The sequence below is a fragment of the Phocoena sinus genome, chromosome 5 (genome assembly GCF_008692025.1).
Source record: "Phocoena sinus isolate mPhoSin1 chromosome 5, mPhoSin1.pri, whole genome shotgun sequence".
Classification (NCBI taxonomy): Eukaryota; Metazoa; Chordata; class Mammalia; order Artiodactyla; family Phocoenidae; genus Phocoena; species Phocoena sinus.
This window is the reverse complement of record NC_045767.1, coordinates 122236087-122254537: the sequence shown is the minus strand read 5'-3', so window position 1 is coordinate 122254537 and position 18451 is coordinate 122236087. Positions and strand designations below refer to the sequence as shown.

Below are 18451 nucleotides of genomic sequence, written 5' to 3'. Positions count from 1 at the left end.
AACGACAGAGAATGCTCGTTCAACCTTTTTAATGAACCCTTAAACATCAAATGCATAGCGCTTCTTCTGATGAATGAAACATCTCTTCTCAGAGCCAGGAAAACAATTAAGAAGCACTCGAGAGGGAGACTTTCAAGATGGCGGAGGGGTAAGACGCGGAGATCACCTTCCTCTCCACAAATACATCAGAAATACATCTACATGTGGAACAATTCCTACAGAACACCTACTGAACGCTGGCAGAAGACCTCAGACTTCCCAAAAGGTAAGAAGCTCCCCACGTACCTGAGTAGGGCAAAAGGAAAAAGAATAAACAGAGACAAAAGGATAGGGACGGGACCTGCACCAGTGGGAGGGAGCTGTGAAGGAGGAAAGCTTTCCACACACTAGGAAGCCCCTTCGCGGGCGGAGACTGCAGGTGGCAGAGAGGGGAGCTTCGGAGACGCGGGGGAGAGCGCAGCAACAGGGGTGCGGAGGACAAACCGGAGAGATTCCCGCACAGAGGATCAGGGCCGACCAGCACTCACCAGGCCTAGAGGCTTGTCTGCTCACCCGCCGGGGCGGGCAGGGCTGGGAGCTGAGGCTCGGGCTTCGGTCGGAGCGCAGGGAGAGGACTGGGGTTGGCGGCGTGAACACAGCCTGCAGGGGGTTAGTGCGCCACGGCTAGCCGGGAGGGAGTCCGGGGAAAAGTCTGGACCTGCCGAAGAGGCAAGAGACTTTTTCTTGCCTCTTTGTTTCCTGGTGCGCGAGGAGAGGGGATTCAGAGCGCCGCTTAAAGGAGCTCCAGAGACGGGTGCGAGCCGCGGCTATCAGCGCGGACCCCAGAGACGGGCATGAGACGCTAAGGCTGCTGCTGCCGCCATCGAGAAGCCTGTGTGCGAGCACAGGTTACTATCCACACCCCGCTTCCGGGGAGCCTGTCCAGCCCGGAACTGCCAGGGTCCCGGGATCCAGGGACAACTTCCCCCGGAGAACGCACGGCGCGCCTCAGGCCGGTGCAACGTCACGCCGGCCTCTGCCGCTGCAGGCTCGCCCCGCACTCCGTGCCCCTCCCTCTCCCCGGCCTGAGTGAGCCAGAGCCCCCAAATCAGCGGCTCCTTTAACCCCGTCCTGTCTGAGCGAAGAACAGACGCCCTCCTGCGACCTACACGCAGAGGCGGAGCCAAATCCAAAGCTGAACCCCCGGGAGCTGTGAGAACAAAGAACAGAAAGGGAAATCTCTCCCAGCAGCCTCAGAAGCAGTGGATTTTATAAAGCTGCACAATCAACTTGATGTACCCTGCATCTGTGGAATACCTGAATACACAACGAATCATCCCAAATTGATGCAGTGGACTTTGGGAGCAACTGTAGACTTAGGGTTTGCTGTATGCTACTGACTGGTTTCTGCTTTTAAGTTTATCTTAGTTTAATATTTAGAGTTTATTATCATTGGTAGATTTGTTTATTGATTTGGTTACTCTGTTCTCTTTTTTTTTTAATATACAGGTATATATATATACTTTTATTTCCCTTTTTCTCTTTTTGTGAGTGTGTATGTGTATGCTTCTGTGTGAGATATTGTCTGTATAGCTTTGCTTTTACCATTGGTCCTAGGGTTCTGTTTGGCCATTTTTTTTGTTTGTTTTTTTAGTATAGTTTTTAGCACCTGTTTTCATTGGTGGATTTGTTTTTTGGTCTGGTTACTCTCTTCTTTCTACTTTTTTTTCTTTTTATAATTTTTAATCATTTTCTATTTTTAATATTTTTTATTTTAATAACTTTATTTCTTTTAATTTTCTTTCTTTCTCCTTCCTTCCTTCCTTCCTTCCTCCCTCCCTCCCTCCCTTCCTCCCTCCCTTCCTCCCTTCCTTCCTCCCTCTCTTTTTTCTTCCTTTTCTTCTGGGCTGTGTGACTGAGGGTCTTGGTGCTCTGGCCGGGTATCAGGCCTGTGCCTCTGAAGTGGGAGAGCCAACTTCAGGACAGTGGACCACCAGAGACCTCCCCACTCCACATAATATCAGTTGGTGAAAGCTATCCCAGAGATTTCCATCTCAACACTAAGACGCAGCTCCACTCAACAACTAGCAAGCTACAGTGCTGGAGACCCTATGCCAAACAACTAGCAAGACAGGAACACATCCCACCCATTAGAAGAGAGGCTGCCTAAAATCATGTCCACAGACACCCCAAAACACACCATTGGACACTGTCCTGCCCACCAGAAACACAAGATCCAGCCTCATCCACCAGAACACAGGCACTAGTTCCCTCCATCAGGAAGCCTACACAACCCACTAAACCAACCTTAGCCACTGGGGACACACACCAGAAACAACGGGAACTACGAACCTGCAGCCTGCAAAAAGGAGACCCCAAACACAGTAAGGTAAGCAAAATGAGAAGACAGAAAAACACACAGCAGATGAAGGAGCAAGGTAAAAACCCACCAGACCAAACAAATGAAGAGGAAATAGGCAGTCTACCTGAAAAAGAATTCAGAATAATGATAGTAAAGATGATCCAAAATCTTGGAAATAGAATGGAGAAAATATAAGAAATGTTTAACACGGAACTAGAACAACTAAAGAGCAAAGAAACAATGATGAACAACACAATAAATGAAATTAAAAATTCTCTAGAAGGAATCAATAGCAGAATAACTGAGGCAGAAGAACGGATAAGTGACCTGGAAGATAAAATAGTGGAAATAACTACCACAGAGCAGAATAAAGAAAAAAAGAATGAAAAGAATTGAGGACAGTCTCAGAGACCTTTGGGACAACATTAAATGCAACAACATTTGAATTATACGGGTCCCAGAAGAAGAAGAGAAAAAGAAAGAGACTGAGAAAATATTTGAAGAGATTATAGTTGAAAACTTCCCTAATATGGGAAAGGAAATAGTCCAGTCTGGTAAGCACAGAGAGTCCCATAAAGGATAAATCCAAGGAGAAACACACCAAGACACATATTAATCAAACTATAAAAAATTAAATACAAAGAAAATATATTAAAAGCAGCAAGGGAAAAACAACAAATAACATACAAGGGAATCCCCATAAGGTAACAACTGATCTTTCAGCAGAAACTCTGCAAGCCAGAAGGGAGTGGCAGGACATATTTAAAGTGATCAAAGGGAAAAAGTTAAAACCAAGATTACTCTACCCAGCAAGGAACTCATTCAGATTTGATGGAGAAATTAAAACGTGTACAGACAATCAAAATTTAAGAGAATTCAGCACCACCAAACCAGCTTTACAACAAATGCTAAAGGAACTTCTATAGGCAAGAAACACAAGAGAAGGAAAAAACCTACAAAAACAAACCCAAAACAATTAAGAAAATGGTAATAGGAACATACATATCAATAATTACCTTAAATGTAAACAGATTAAATGCTCCCACCAAAAGACATAGACTGGCTGAATGGATACAAAATAAAGACCTGCATATATGTTGTCTACAAGAGACCCACTTCAGACCTAGGGACACATACAGACTGAAAGTGAGGAGATGGAAAAAGTATTCCATGCAAATGGGAATCAAAAGAAAGCTGGGGGCTTCCCTGGTGGCACAGTGGTTGAGAGTCCGCCTGCCGATGCAGGGGACACGGGTTTGTGCCCCGGTCTGGGAAGATCCCACATGCCGCGGAGCGGCTGGGCCCATGAGCCATGGCCGCTGAGCCTGTGCATCCGGAGCCTGTGCTCCACAACGGGAGAGGCCACAACAGTGAGAGGCCCGCGCACTGCAAAAAAAAAAAAGAGGAATTGTACAGATGTTGTCAGGACATATAGGAGTAGATTTGGAGCTAAGAGAGTCTTCAAGGAGAAAGGAATCCAAAGAATGTTTAAGATATAATTAGAAAATGAAGAAAAGCATGGAAGAGCTCATTCCCAGTGAAGAGAACTTCGTATCTAAATGCTAAGATGTGAGAGCACTATCTATTCAAGGAACTAAAAGCAACGATATGGGTAGTGCAGAGAGTGCTGGGAGAAGTTTATAAAAGACAGGGCTGGAGGCTTAAGCAGAAACCAGATAATAAAGTATTTTATAAGCTATATTGAGGTGGCCAGATTTCATCCCAAGGGCTGAATTACTTTGTAAGTACAAGAATTACATTGTCAGAGTTGTACTTTAGAAAAATCATTCTAGATATAACATGCAGAATTAATTTGGGAGGGGGAAGAAAATTTCCAGCAAGGTACTCTGCTTCCAAAATGATAGGTTAGGTTCATTAGCCTCCAACTGTAAACAACAATATATCTGGGAAACAAACAAACAAACAAACAAAAAACTGTTTCCAGGCACTGGACACCAGACAGCACAGATTTATGACCATTAAGGGAAGTGAAACAATTGGGATAATTTCCACATTCAACCCAGATTTCTTCCTGGGGCACATTCCTAATCATGGCACAGAGAAGTGGAGCCCAAACAGAGAGTAAGAGCTTCACTAGGTAGAGAAAACAGAGTTCAGTGTTTGGGGATGCTGAAGTGGCTGGAATTCGCAAATTAAGATACTGAAGAAGAAGGATCTGTGGACAGAATGAGCTCCAGAAATCTGTATCGGGTTCCCTGAATCTTTAGCCCAATAAAAGCTGTATGTGCACAGGATGGGAGTCTGAGACCTGGCAGAAGAGAGCTAATGGGAGGGAGCATTTTGCTTAAAGATGATGGAGTTCTGATCTGCTAGAGTAGAGAGACCTTGCTGAACACACCAGGAATGCAGTTGAGACCCCAGAAAGGTCACACTTTAGAAAAAGAATAGGGTATACTAACCCACAGTAGGGGCTACTCTAGACCTACACTCAAATCCTAAAATCAAATTTCAACAGATCAAACTTACCCACCAATATATTAACTGGCTTCCAGAATAAAACTCAATGAAGAAAAAGTTTCCTAGGAGGACTTATTCTATCTTCTCTCACTAAAATGATAATTATATTCTTTCAAAGTTGTAAATGAGTGACCTGTGAATGAGAAGAAGCTGGGAGTGATGTGCAATCACCATATTGATGACAAAATCATGAGAGGCAGAGTGGCCTAGAGAATAATATAATACCACAGGGCTATTTTTCTATTTTTGCCATGGCCACTGATTTATTGTGAAATTAGGAGCAAATTTAACTTGTTCTCTCTTCTAGGATAAGGCATTATTGAGGACAGGAATCTTAATAATAGAACAAAGCTCAATAAAGGACAGTGGATTTTTCTGCCCTTTACTTTAAATTCTATATCTCCAGCACCTAGATCAATGACAGACACAAATATTTGTTAAATTAATAGTATTTTAAGAAAAGATTTCAGCCAGAAAGCCTAGGAAAAAGGATGTTGCAGTTGCAGAATTGATGATAGTTTAGGCTGGGTCAAGGCTATGGGGATAAAGAGAAATAGAGATATTTGAGAAATATTTAGAAGAAAGAATTTACTGAACTTGTTGGTAGTATGTTGTAGAAAAGGATAAGGGAGCTGTCCAGTATGAATCCCAGGGTCTTGCTTGGACATATGCTCAATGTATGCTGGTGTGTCCACTGAGATAGGGGAACCAGGAGAAACAGCAAGTTTGGAGCAGGTTTTATGAAGAGAAAGCTGGGTTTAGCTTTAGATATTTGGGGTTCAAAGTACCTACAGTATGTCTAAGTGGATAAGTCTGGTAGGCAGATGGATAAATAGGACTGAAGTTCAGGAGACAGGTTTGGATTTCAGATATGTCTAAATTCCAAGAACAGACACAATTTAGGGTAAAACTAGAAACATCTACATGTGCTTAATACTTTGGACTTTAATGCCTTATTATAGTCCATTTTTATTAGAATTATTTCATATATCTCCTCTGTCATCCACACTCAGCCCTTAACTCCAGATTAAAAAGTCAACGGAGGATTCTGATAGACTAGAGGTAATTGTATTCCTATCCGATTGGGCCAATCACTGTGTTCAGGGGACTGAGGAACAATGATGAATTCAGCTAGATTCACTCGCTATAGAGAGGAGAAGTACAGATGGGGCAGTTCTGTGACGGAAAGAACCCCATGCTGCAGTGGGAAAGTATCAATTCCGAAAGAGAAGAAAAGTGAATTGCTCCTCCAGAAGACGTTAGTACCGAACAAACAAAACAAAACTGCATCGCCTAACCTAAACTATCACCGTTGACCCTTGAACAACTCAAGTTTGAACTGTGTGGGTCCACTTATACATGGATTATTTTCAATAGTAAATATGATAGTACTACATGATCTGTGGTTGGTTGAATCTGTGGATGTGGAACTGTGAATATGGAGGAACCACCTGTATGGAGGGCTGGCTCTAAGTTATAGCTGGATTTTTGACTGCTTGGAGGGTCGGCGCCCCTAACCCTGCCTTGCAGGGTCAAATGTACTTGTACTGAAGATGTTTTTTTCCTGTTTGAAATCTGGCTCCCAAGCTAAAATCCCAATCGACTTGAGCATTGTGTACAGAGTGACATTTGGGAAGATGAGATTGTGGAGTAAGTAAAGGAAACCTTACAAACCTTGCTCACTATGTAACTCTAACGTTCTCTGTCAGGTTCTGGAAAAGATCTGTAACATTCTACGTACTGATTCTCTGGCAGAAGTTCTACAGTGGCTGCTCCATGCAAGTTCAAAAGGTGAGATTAAGCATTTGTGAACACTGAGCTCAGTTTATTGTCAGAAACTAGGAATGTGCCAGTGTCTGAAGTTTTCTTCCTTGGATTTGCAAAGACAAGGTTGCAATATTATTTCCCTAATGTTTCAGTATCAGAGTCCTGTATATCCAGCTGCACACAAGCTGGCCATACAATGACCCACAATTTGGTATGCCCCAAGCTGAACTTCTTCGGGTGATGTGAAACACTTGTGTCCAGAGCTGGTTTGTGCTTCTCCTCCTGAGTCCGCACACCCAGGCTCTCCCTGAGCATATCTTCTGGCCTCCTGTGACCCCTGAATACAGCCTGTTTCCCTCCTTTTATGTGGATGGCAATAGCACAGCCTTCCAAATTCCAGATTCTAACAGCTCTGCCAATTCCTCACCAAAACCATCAAGTCAGTCAACTCCCAGCCTCCTTCAGGCTTTTCTGACCTGTTCCATGAAAGCACATGCCAGTCCCAAGTGAGATAACCATAAATAGCATAGAGCAGCTAACCTCAGACCTAGCTGGTCATCAGACTGACTGAGGCAAAACTGAGGTGAGTGGAGTCTGAGAATTGACATTTCTAACAAGTTCCCAGGTGACACTGATAAGCCTGGTCTGGGGACCACTCTTTGAAAATCACTGCAGTAATCAATGTTAGGAAATACCAATGTGTTAGGAACAGACTAATGTTTTTAAATGGGGAGTACTTTGGAGATAGTACCTTACCTCAGGAAGATTACTTGGCAGGCAATTGAGAAGTATTTGGGGATAAGGAGTTTTTAGTTATTCTTTTTTTTTCCTTTTTAAGAATATAAATTTTTAAAATTTACACAAGTATTGAGTGCTTATTTGGGGGTGAAAAACAAATCAACCAGAAAAAAATAATAAAAGAGGAAAAATAATAAAATTATCACGGACATCACTTTAGTACTACTTTGGTCTATATCTTTGTAGAGATGCTTAAAACTATTTATTATTTAACAATTAGTCTTTATTTTAATGAGATCTCATGGTACTAGTACTTTTTATAGGTATCCTTATTTGTTTTTATTTGGCAGTGGCCTGTAAGTCTGGGTTTTATACTCAATATTTAAAATGTATTCCACTGCCACTCAGGGACAAGTACCCCAGTGAGTACTCTGAGAGCTATACAATATCACAGGTCAACAGAAATTAGGTTGATGTGAATCACCTTTTCCACAGAAAATTTAACTCACACGTAGGTGCCTACCCAGAAAACAGATTACCTTTCACACTAGAGTGCTGAGTAAAAGAACTAATCCTGTGTTTCTAGCCAACATGATAATTACAACCTTCATGCCCCTCTCATTTTTTAAATCAGAAAAGGAGTGGGTCTCAGCTTTGATTCATGCTGAACTGGCTGAGATAAACTTGTTAACTCCCCTCAGAAGAAACGCCTCAGCGGAACTAGCAGCAGAGACTGGCAGGCCACCCAAAGTTAAATCACCCTCAGATTCACCAGCAAAATCAGAAGTGGTAACCAGTTCTAGGGAAGGACATCAACAGAGCAGGTAATTAGACCTAATGGCCACCTATGGGGCATGTGGTTCATAAAGACTTTGAATTCCCTTTTGTGTTTTGTTTGCTTGTTTGTTTTGCGGTACTCGGGCCTTTCACTGTTGTGGCCTCTCCCGTTGCGGAGCACAGGCTCTGGACGCGCAGGCTCAGCGGCCATGGCTCACGGGCCCAGCCGCTCCGCGGCATGTGGGATCTTCCCGGACTGGGGCACGAACCCGTGTTCCCTGCATTGGCAGGCGGACTCTCAACCACTGCGCCACCAGGGAAGCCCTGAATTCCCTTTTGGTTATCTTTCAAAACACTAAAATCGCTGAAGTTTTAAGTATCCTCCTTATTCAGTAAATGACAACAATGAGTGTTTGTTTTCTTTCATTTTCATAAACGTAATACGAGAAATCATTCTAAATCCTGTTGTTCAGAGCATTTGGCAGAGACCATGTCTTCCTTACCTAACAACCCATCTTTTTGAGAAAAGTTCCCTTTCCATTCAGGGTAAAGCAAGAGTAGCCACCCAGAAATCTAAGAAAATGCAGTGGTTTTTAGTTTATCTAAAAATAGAAGCAATAAAGAAAACCAAAATTGCATTGTTATTGTGTATTTTGTTAAATCACTTTTTTTTTTTGTCTAGAACAATGCAAGATTAAAATAAATTGCTCCACTTAATTTTCTCTGACGTATGCCTGGGGGCTGCCAGAGGGAAAAACAACTATTAAGGGAATTTGGAATTATTTCAGTAGAAATTTGTCTTAAGCTTTGTAATTTCAATGACAGAAGAAAATACATGTTTATGTGTAACAGCATGGTGAAAGAATGTGGTAAGATGTTATTTAAGCTGCGAGAGAATATCTTGTTGCTTTAAAATTAAAAGTTGGGCAAATCTTAAATTCAGGGAAAATAAGTATTCAAAACACATGTCACTTTAAAAAGCATTATTAAGACAGAGGAAGAATTTTACATTTTAATCGGTCACCACCTTGAAGTTTCCATAAAATTGGAAACTGGGAGATAGAGTCAGTTTCTCTACCTTACTGAGTAATATCATGTACTGTTCAGATGTTTACTCAAAGTTAGAAGAATTTTTCATTGGAAAGTACATTTAATGCTGTCTGCATTGAAAAATGAAGAATTGGGGTAGCTTATTTAAGAAACATACATAGCTTGTTGATGATAATGCAGTCTATGGGAAATACTTGTTTGTATCTGTGAATTTCATTTTCTCTTTCTCCAATTGATTTAGAGTGTCAAGTCAAGGATCTGAAGGAAATAAGGAAGTACTGAAAGGTTAAGTACAGTTTGCGATAATTACTGAGTTGGTATAAGGAAACCAGTAAGTATCTAACTAGTTAGAGACAAAGATGTTAAGGATCTGTGGTTTTAAAGGCAGTATAATACAATAGCAATTTACAGCTACTCTTAAGGGACAGCATCTGCTGAATTTCTCAATGAGATAAATTTGACCTATATTTGACTTTGTTTTGAAAGGCAAAGTGCCTCATCGCACTCTTTGAGAAGCAAGACAGAAGGACAGCAGGAACTCTTAAGTTTGGTCATGCCAATCCAGTGACAGGAGACAACCTGCATTGACCTAACAAAAAGGACAGTGATAGTCAGAGTTTTGGTTCTTCACAGCTTAACTGTCATTGGGCTAAATGATTTTCGCTTGAAACAAAGCCAGCCAGAGAAAACAATGAAATTTTGACAATTAGCCACAACCATATGCCCACAACACAGCTGAAATACAACAGAGAGTAGCAGTTTTATGTCCCCATCAGCAGTCCAGCCCCAGCCTTCAATTTGGACCAAGCAAAATCAAGAATTGTGGAAAGTCCTAGTTTGGTCCAGAATAGTCCAATCAAAATATCCCTGTGGGTTTGGCAGCTCCTAGCTTTAAAACAAACATAGCAGCAATGGCTATAAGGCAACAACTATGAAGCCTGTCCACAAGCCTCAAACAAAAGTCTGTCTTCCTATTTCTGCAAGTCCCCCTTATACCAGGAATGACATAGCAATCAATTAGAGTTTCTGGAGGTCACTCTAGACTCCAGCAGTTTCTGTTGGGATTAATCAAACCCGAAAGAAATGCTATTTGCTAATAGGCAATAATAAGTATAGTTTAGAAATTAGAAAATACCTCCTTACTCTGACACTCCAAGGATGGTCTATTGTATCTGACTTTTAACAAACTCTTCACCCTATGATCACAAAATCATGACAGTGATGGTTTCTATTACATAATTTTATGTCTTATCTGTAGGCCTCAAATATATTTTACCCTGTCTAGATACTTGTATACAAATCCTCAAATCATACCTCTTTGTCTCTTGTGTCGGTATTCAGCGTTTCCCCAAATCCTTATTTCTGTTTAGGTGTAAACAGTGTAGGCCTTGGGAAGGTCTTTTGAGTACAGTTGTTTTAACCGGCTTGTCTACTTTCTTTTTTGTCTGTCAGGACCATATGTCCTTCACCTTTCTCTCACTGGTCCCATCCTTATCTCTCACCTTTACTCATCACCAGCTCTAAATCGTTCCTACCAAAATAATGTTTGATTTTAAGATTGAAAGAACATATCTTGCATGTTATAGAACAAATAACTCACTAAAGATGAGCAGGTGCTAAGAAAGATGAGAATAAATTATTTTATGAATTTTGGGTGTATTTGATTCACCTAAACTTCATATAGATTTTGTGTGTGTGTGATTTGCTACTAAAACATGGCAGAAGCTACTATATTCAATGTCTCAATTATGGTCTTATTGAGACTTTTTCTATTTCAGAGGCTGAGCACAAGCTTCCACTGTTTATAAGAAGAAATAAGATGAAAATACCCATTGCAGAATATTTCAGCAAGCTAAAGCCTCTTCCCAGGCCTAAAACTCAAGAGAGCATATCAACAAAACCAACATAAGCAAGGAGTATACAGCAAGGATACAGTCTCTCTCCCCAGAGAACATTTTATCCTGTAACACACCAAAGGTAGAAATTCTAGACTGGGCTAAGTCTTTCACAAACATGAGTTTCACTTTGTTATAACATCAAATTATTAAAAACATGTTTTTGGTATGGAGGAATCAATAGCTCCTCTATATGTTGGTACATGTAAATCTCAAAGCACCTGTATATAATGATACTAAATAAATATTAAGGGAGATAATATTTCTATTTGTAGTTAAATTAGTACCATGTATAAAAGAAATATGTTTATTTATATACTATATTTCTAGTCTTGCTACTATTAATATTAGTACATAAGCATTGGGCTCTGATACTAGAAAAATCCATAATCAGAATTAGGCAATTTCAATTCAACACTACCCCAAAATCTGATAAAAAATAAAAACAACAACAATAAACAGAATTTTAACATCTGAGCTACTTTTTGCAATCTACTGTGTTTCAGTGTTGTTGGACTATGGGAAAAATGGTCATCTTCTTACCCAATCTTTTGTTTAGAATGTTTGCACTGATATTCAAAACAGATATTATACATTTTGTGTGTGTGCATTTATGCATACACTCTTTTTTTTTTAACATCTTTATTGGGGTATAATTGCTTTACAATGGTGTGTTAGTTTCTGCTTTATAACAAAGTGAATCAGTTATACATATACATATGTTCCCATATCTCTTCCCTCTTGTATCTCTCTCCCTCCCACCCTCCCCATCCCACCCCTCCAGGCGGTCACAAAGCACGGAACTGATCTTCCTGTGCTATGCGGCTGCTTCCCGTTAGCTATCTACCTTACGTTTGGTAGTGTATGTATGTCCATGCCTCTCTCTCGCTTTGTCACAGCTCACCCTTCCCCCTCCCCATATCCTCAAAGTCCGTTCTCCAGTAGGTCTGTGTCTTTATTCCTGTCTTACCCCTAGGTTCTTCATGACATTTTTTTTTCTTAAATTCCATATATATGTGTTAGCATACGGTATTTGTCTTTCTCTTTCTGACTTACTTCACTCTGTATGACAGACTCTAGGTCTATCCACCTCATTACAAATAGCTCAGTTTTGTTTCTTTTTATGGCTGAGTAATATTCCATTGTATATATGTGCCACATCTTCTTTATCCATTCATCCGATGATGGGCACTTAGGTTGTTTCCATCTCCGGGCTATTGTAAATAGAGCTGCAATGAACATTTTGGTACATGACTCTTTTTGAATTTTGGTTTCCTCAGGGTATATGCCCAGTAGTGGGATTGCTGGGTCATATGGTAGTTCTATTTGTAGTTTTTTAAGGAACCTCCATACCGTTCTCCATAGTGGCTGAACCAATTCACATTCCCACCAGCAGTGCAAGAGTGTTCCCTTTTCTCCACACCCTCTCCAGCTTTTATTGTTTCTAGATTTTTTGATGATGGCCATTCTGACTGGTGTGAGGTGATACCTCATTGTAGTTTTGATTTGCATTTCTCTAATGATTAATGATGTTGAGCATTCTTTCATGTGTTTGTTGGCATTCTGTATATCTTCTTTGGAGAAATGTCTATTTAGGTCTTCTGCCCATTTTTGGATTGGGTTGTTTGTTTTTTTCTTATTGAGCTGCATGAGCTGCTTGTAAATTTTGGAGATTAATCCTTTGTCAGTTGCTTCATTTGCAAATATTATCTCCCATTCTGAGGGTTGTCTTTTGGTCTTGTTTATGGTTTCCTTTGCTGTGCAAAAGCTTTGAAGTTTCATTAGGTCCCATTTGTTTATTTTTGTTTTTATTTCCATTTCTCTAGGAGGTGGGTCAAAAAGGATCTTGCTGTGATTTATGTCATAGAGTGTTCTGCCTATGTTTTCCTCTAAGAGTTTGATAGTGTTTGGCCTTACATTTAGGTCTTTAATCCATTTTGAGCTTATTTTTGTGTATGGTGTTAGGGAGTGATCTAGTCTCATACTTTTACATGTACCTGTCCAGTTTTCCCAGCACCACTTATTGAAGAGGCTGTCCTTTCTCCACTGTACATTCCTGCCTCCTTTATCAAAGATAAGGTGACCATATGTATGCACACACTCTTAATGATAACACTTATACTACACTTACTGTGTGTCAGGAATCATTCTAAACACTTTAGATATAGTAACTTATTTAAGTTTCACCATAACTATTTGAGGTAGCTATTATTTTTATACTCACTTTTTTCTTTTTTTAATTATTATTAATTAATTTATTCATTTTTGGCTGTGTTGGGTCTTCGTTTTTGTGCGAGGGCTTTCTCCAGTTGCATCAAGTGGGGGCCACTCTTCATCGCGGTGCACGGGCCTCTCACTATCGTGGCCTCTCTTGTTGCGGAGCACAGGCTCCAGACACACAGGCTCAGTAGTTGTGGCTCACGGGCCCAGTTGCTCCGTGGAATGTGGGGTCTTCCCAGACCATGTCTCGAACCCATGTCCCCTGCATTCTCAACCGCTGTGCCACCAGGGAAGCCCCTCACTTTTTTTTTAAATAAGAAAACTTATTTAAAAATAAGTTTAAATTCTCTGAGGCACAGAGAGTTGTACTCATTGGGATGAGACAAAACAGTTGTAAAAAATGTCATCATTCAAATACAGCAGAGGTTTTTCTCACATAAGAGTCCAAGGTGTGTGTTTTCAACCAGCAGATGACTTCACTTTACTTGGTGATTCAGAGGCCCTGGATCCTTCCATGTTCTGGCTCTACCGTTATCTAGAGTTTCACTGTTAATTTCTTCCTGCTGGCAAAAGAAAGTAGTATCTTCCTATAGCTGCTGTAATAAATTACCACAAACTTAGTGGCTTAAGCCGATACAAGTTTCTTACAGTTCTGGGGCCGAGGTCCAAAATGGATCTCACTGGGCTAAAACCAAGGTGTTGGCAGGGCTGCATTCCTTTTGGAGGCTTTAGGGGAGAATCTGTTTCATTGCCTGTCCAACCTCTAGAGGTTACCCACACTCCTTGCCTCAAGACTCCCTTCTATCTTTAAAGCCAGCAATGGCTGGTTGAGTCTTTCTCATAACACATCACTGGTACTGACTCTTCCGTCCCCCCTCTTCCACTGTTAAGGACCCTATGATTACATTGGGCCTGCCTGTTATCCAGGTTATCCAAGATAATCTTAAGGTCAAATGACTAGCAATTTAATTCCACTTTACCATGTAACACCATAGGTTCCAGAGATTAGGATCTTTGGAGGGACATTATTCTGCCTCCCACAGGGAGGGTACATCTGCTTGAAGTCTTGGTATACATGATATACAATGCTGTGTGTTGTGTGTTTCGAAGGTGTACAGAATCTTTTTCATTTATACATATAGATATATCTATTCATCTCTGGATTCTTTTCCCATATAGGTTATTACAGAATGTTGAGTAGAACTCCCTTGTTATACGTAGGTCCTTGTTAATTATCTATTTTATATGTAATAGTTTCTATTTGTAAATCCCCACTTCCTAATTTATCCCTTCCCCACATCTTTCCCCTTTGTTAACCATAATTTTATTTTCTACTTTTGTGATTCTGTTTCTCTTTTGTCAATTGGTTCACTGATTACTTTTTAGATTCCATCTGTAAGTGGTATCATACAATATTTGTCTTTTTCTTTCTGACTTACTTCACTTAGTATGATTACAACTAGGTTCATCTATGTTGCTGCAATGGGCATTATTTCATACTTTTCATGTCTGAACAATATTCCATTGTGGACATGTGCCACTTTTTCTTTATCCATTCGTTGGTCAATGGACATTTTGGTTGCTTCCATGTCTTGGCTGTTGTAAATCTTGCTGCAGTGCACGTTTGGGTGCATCTTTTCGAATTCTGGTCTTTAGATACATACCCAGCAATTGGACTGCCGGATCATATGGTAGCTCAATTTTTACCTTTTAAAGCTGCCTCCATTCTGTTCTCATTAGTGGCTGCTACCAGTTTACATCCCACCAGCAGCATAAGAGGGTACCAATTTCTCCACCACCCCTTCAGCATTTCTTGTTTGTAGATATTTTGCTGATGGCCATTCTAACTGGTGTGAGGTGATACCATTTTGTATTTTGGATTTGCCTGACTCTAATAATTAGTGATGTTGAGCAGTTTTTCATATGCTTTACGAAAAAGAAAAACAACGGTGTGAGTAGAATTTACCTCTTGAAATTGTCGTCTTGAAAGTTTGCCCTGTGTTGAATTTTCTTGTCGATTCCAGACCGCAGGACATTTTTTGAGGGCAGGTGTCATTTACAGCCCTGCAGTCCTTGTGAATATTATGTGACCGTTAGCACTAGGTTTAAAGCTGCTGTTGCGGAAAACGGCCACAAGGTGGCAGGATTTCTCAATTCCCCACTCTGGTTACTAGGGCAACAGAGCCTTCCTGGAAGTCCTGTTCCTTTGTTGTAAATTAGAGTGGAATGTGCCAGGACAAACCCCCAAAAGCTTATGTCTCATTACTTCTTTGTTTTTTTAATTTAATTTTTATTTTCTATCAGAGTAAATTTGATTACAATGTTGTGTTTGTTCTCAGTGTACAGAACCTGCTTCATTTATGCATATACATATATCTATTCATGTACCGATCCTGTTCCCGTGTAGGTTATTACAGACGGTTGAGTAGACCTCCCTTGCAATGAGGTAGGTCCTTTTTGATATATTTATTTTATCTGTATTAGTATATGTATGTTAACCCCAACATGCTAATTGACCCATTCCTCCCGCCTTTCCATTTGGTTAACCATAAGTTTGTTTTCTAAGTCTGTGTCTTTCTCTGTGGAAATATGTTCATTGGTATCCGTTTTTAGATAACACCTATAAATGACATCATAGGATATTTGTCTTTCTCTTTCTGACTTCACGTAGTATGATTATCTCTAGGCTCATCTATGGTTCTGCAAAGGGCACTGTTTCATTCTTTTTTTGTGGCTAATATTCCGTTGTGTACATGTACCACTTCTGTCCATTCACGTGTCGATTGACATTTTGGTTGCTTCCATTTCTTGGCTACTGTAAATCTTGCTGCAGTGGACGTTTGGGTGATTGTGTCTTTTAGATTCTGGTCTTCTCGGTTGATAGGCCCGGTAGCAGGTCGGCCAAATCATATGGTAGCTGAAGTTTTACCTTTTAATGGCACCTCCATTCAGTTCTCGTTAGTGGTTGTCACCAGTATACATCCCACCAACAGCATAAAGGGTATGCATTTCTCCACAACCCCTTCGGTATTGTTTGTCGACTTTTTGCTGATTGCCATTCTAACTGGTGTGAGGTGATACTTCTTTGTTGTTTGGATATGCATGTCTCCAATTATTCATTATGTTGACCATTTTTCCATGTCTATTTTTTAATAAAAAAAAGAGTAAACTTTACCTTGTGAAAATTTGCCCGTGTTGAATTTTTTTTGTCAATTTCAGACTGTAGGACATTTTTGGAGGGCAGGTGTCATTTACAGCCCTGCCTTGTGAATGTTAAGTGACCATTAGCACTAGGTTTAAAGCTGCTATTTCAGGAAATGGCCACAAGGTGGCGCAATACCTACATCCCCAACTCTGGTTACTAGGGCAACAGAGCCTTCTTGGAAGACATGTTCCTAGGTTGTACATCAGAGTGGAAGGTGCCAGGACAAACCCCCAAAAGCTTATGTGTCATTACTTCTTGTTTTTTTAATTTAAATTTTATTTTCTATCGGAGTAAACTCCAGTACAATGTTGTGTTTGTTGTAGGTGTACAGAATCTGGTTCATTTATGCACATACGTTTATCTATTCATCTTCAGTCCTGCTCCCATATAGGTTATTACAGAGTGTTGAGTAGACCTCACTTGGTATATGGTGGTCTTTGGTGATTATATATTTTATTTTAGTATATGTATGTTAACCCCCGTATCCTAATTTATCCATTCCTCCCGCCTTTCCTTTTGGTTAACCATAAGTTTGTTTTCTAAGTCTGTGAGCATCTTTCTCTGTGGAAATATATTCATTGGTATCAATTTTTAGCTAACATCTATACATGATATCGTAGGATATTTGTCTTTCTTGTTCTTACTTCACATATGATTATCTCTAGGCTCATCTATGGTGCTGAAAACAGCATTTTTTCATTCTTTTCCGTGGCTAATATTCCATTGGCTACATGTACCACTTCTTGTTTGTCCATTCATCTGTTGATGGCCGTTTTGGTTGTTTCCATATCTTGGCTATTGTAAATCTTGCTGTAGTGGACGTCTGGGTGCCTGTGTCTCTTCCATTCTGGTCTTCTCAGGTTATAGGCCCAGTAGTGGGTCTGCAGGATCATATGGAATTTTTACTTTTTAAAGGCACCTCCGTTCTGTTCTCCTTAGTGGCTGTTACCAGTTTACATCTCTCCAACAGCATAGGAGGGTATGCATTTCTCCACCACCCCTTCAGCATTTCTTGTGTGTAGACTTTTTGCTGATGGCCATTCTGACTCATGATGGGTGATGCCTCTTTGTTGTTTGGATTTGCATGTCTCTAATTATTCGTGATTTTGAGCATTTTTCCACATCCTTTTATTTTGTTTTTGTTTTTTTAAAGAGTAACAAATTCTGTTGTTTTAAACCACTGGTTTGCAACAGTTTGTTATGGCAGCCCTAGGAAACAATTAACAGGGCTTTTATAATCGGTGAAAATTAAACTTTGTAGTGCTTGTAATGATCTTTCTCCACCTTTCAATATTAAACTGTGCCTTATTCCATATGGAGTAATTTAAGGAAAAGGCATAATGTTCCATGCCACCAACTAGATTTACTCAGAAAAACCTGGAACTTTGAAAGATACAACTTAAGACATTAAGATTTGTTCTTCTACCATTGCGGGGGCTTTTCTTTGTTTACATACATTGCTCACAGACCTTAGACGGATAACTATAAAGATCACTAAGAGTAAAGCAATGTAAGAGACAGTGAACATCAATGTTAAATTCAATGAATTTTCTACCAAATATATATATATATATATATATATATATATATATATAATTGAGATGCCAATGAGTAAAAAGAATAGAAACTTAATTGTGCAAACTCAGAAAAGGCTTCTGAAATGTTACTTTAGCTGTGACAGAGAATAATCACTTTAAACGTAATTGCTCTACATTTACTGGTAGGAACTAAAATATCTTTTTCGAGCCCCATCTTCCCTTGCCAATGCCCTCATACAAATGTTGAGTTATGGATTTTTGCACTTTATGAAATTTAAATTCCTTAGTGATATTCAGCACAATCATTCACACAAATAAAACAGATATATGGCAACTCAATCCTATTATCATTGATTAGTAACAGAATCATACATGATATGGACAAATAGATGTATATACAATTACATGCATATTTTCATATATGCTTATATTATTTATAGAA

The 18451-nt window shown here is 39.9% G+C and overlaps 1 protein-coding gene across 1 annotated transcript; it reads left to right on the top strand.

Annotated features, from left to right (window-relative positions):
* The first annotated feature begins 73 nt into the window (after window positions 1–73).
* C5H4orf17 (chromosome 5 C4orf17 homolog) lies at window positions 74–11436 on the top strand. The gene is given in 6 exon segments (XM_032632012.1): window positions 74–148; window positions 254–265; window positions 6529–6610; window positions 7959–8148; window positions 9393–9436; window positions 10930–11436. Coding segments are annotated over 6 exon segments (606 nt in total). The 3' UTR covers window positions 11133–11436.
* The last annotated feature ends 7015 nt before the right edge of the window (window positions 11437–18451 follow it).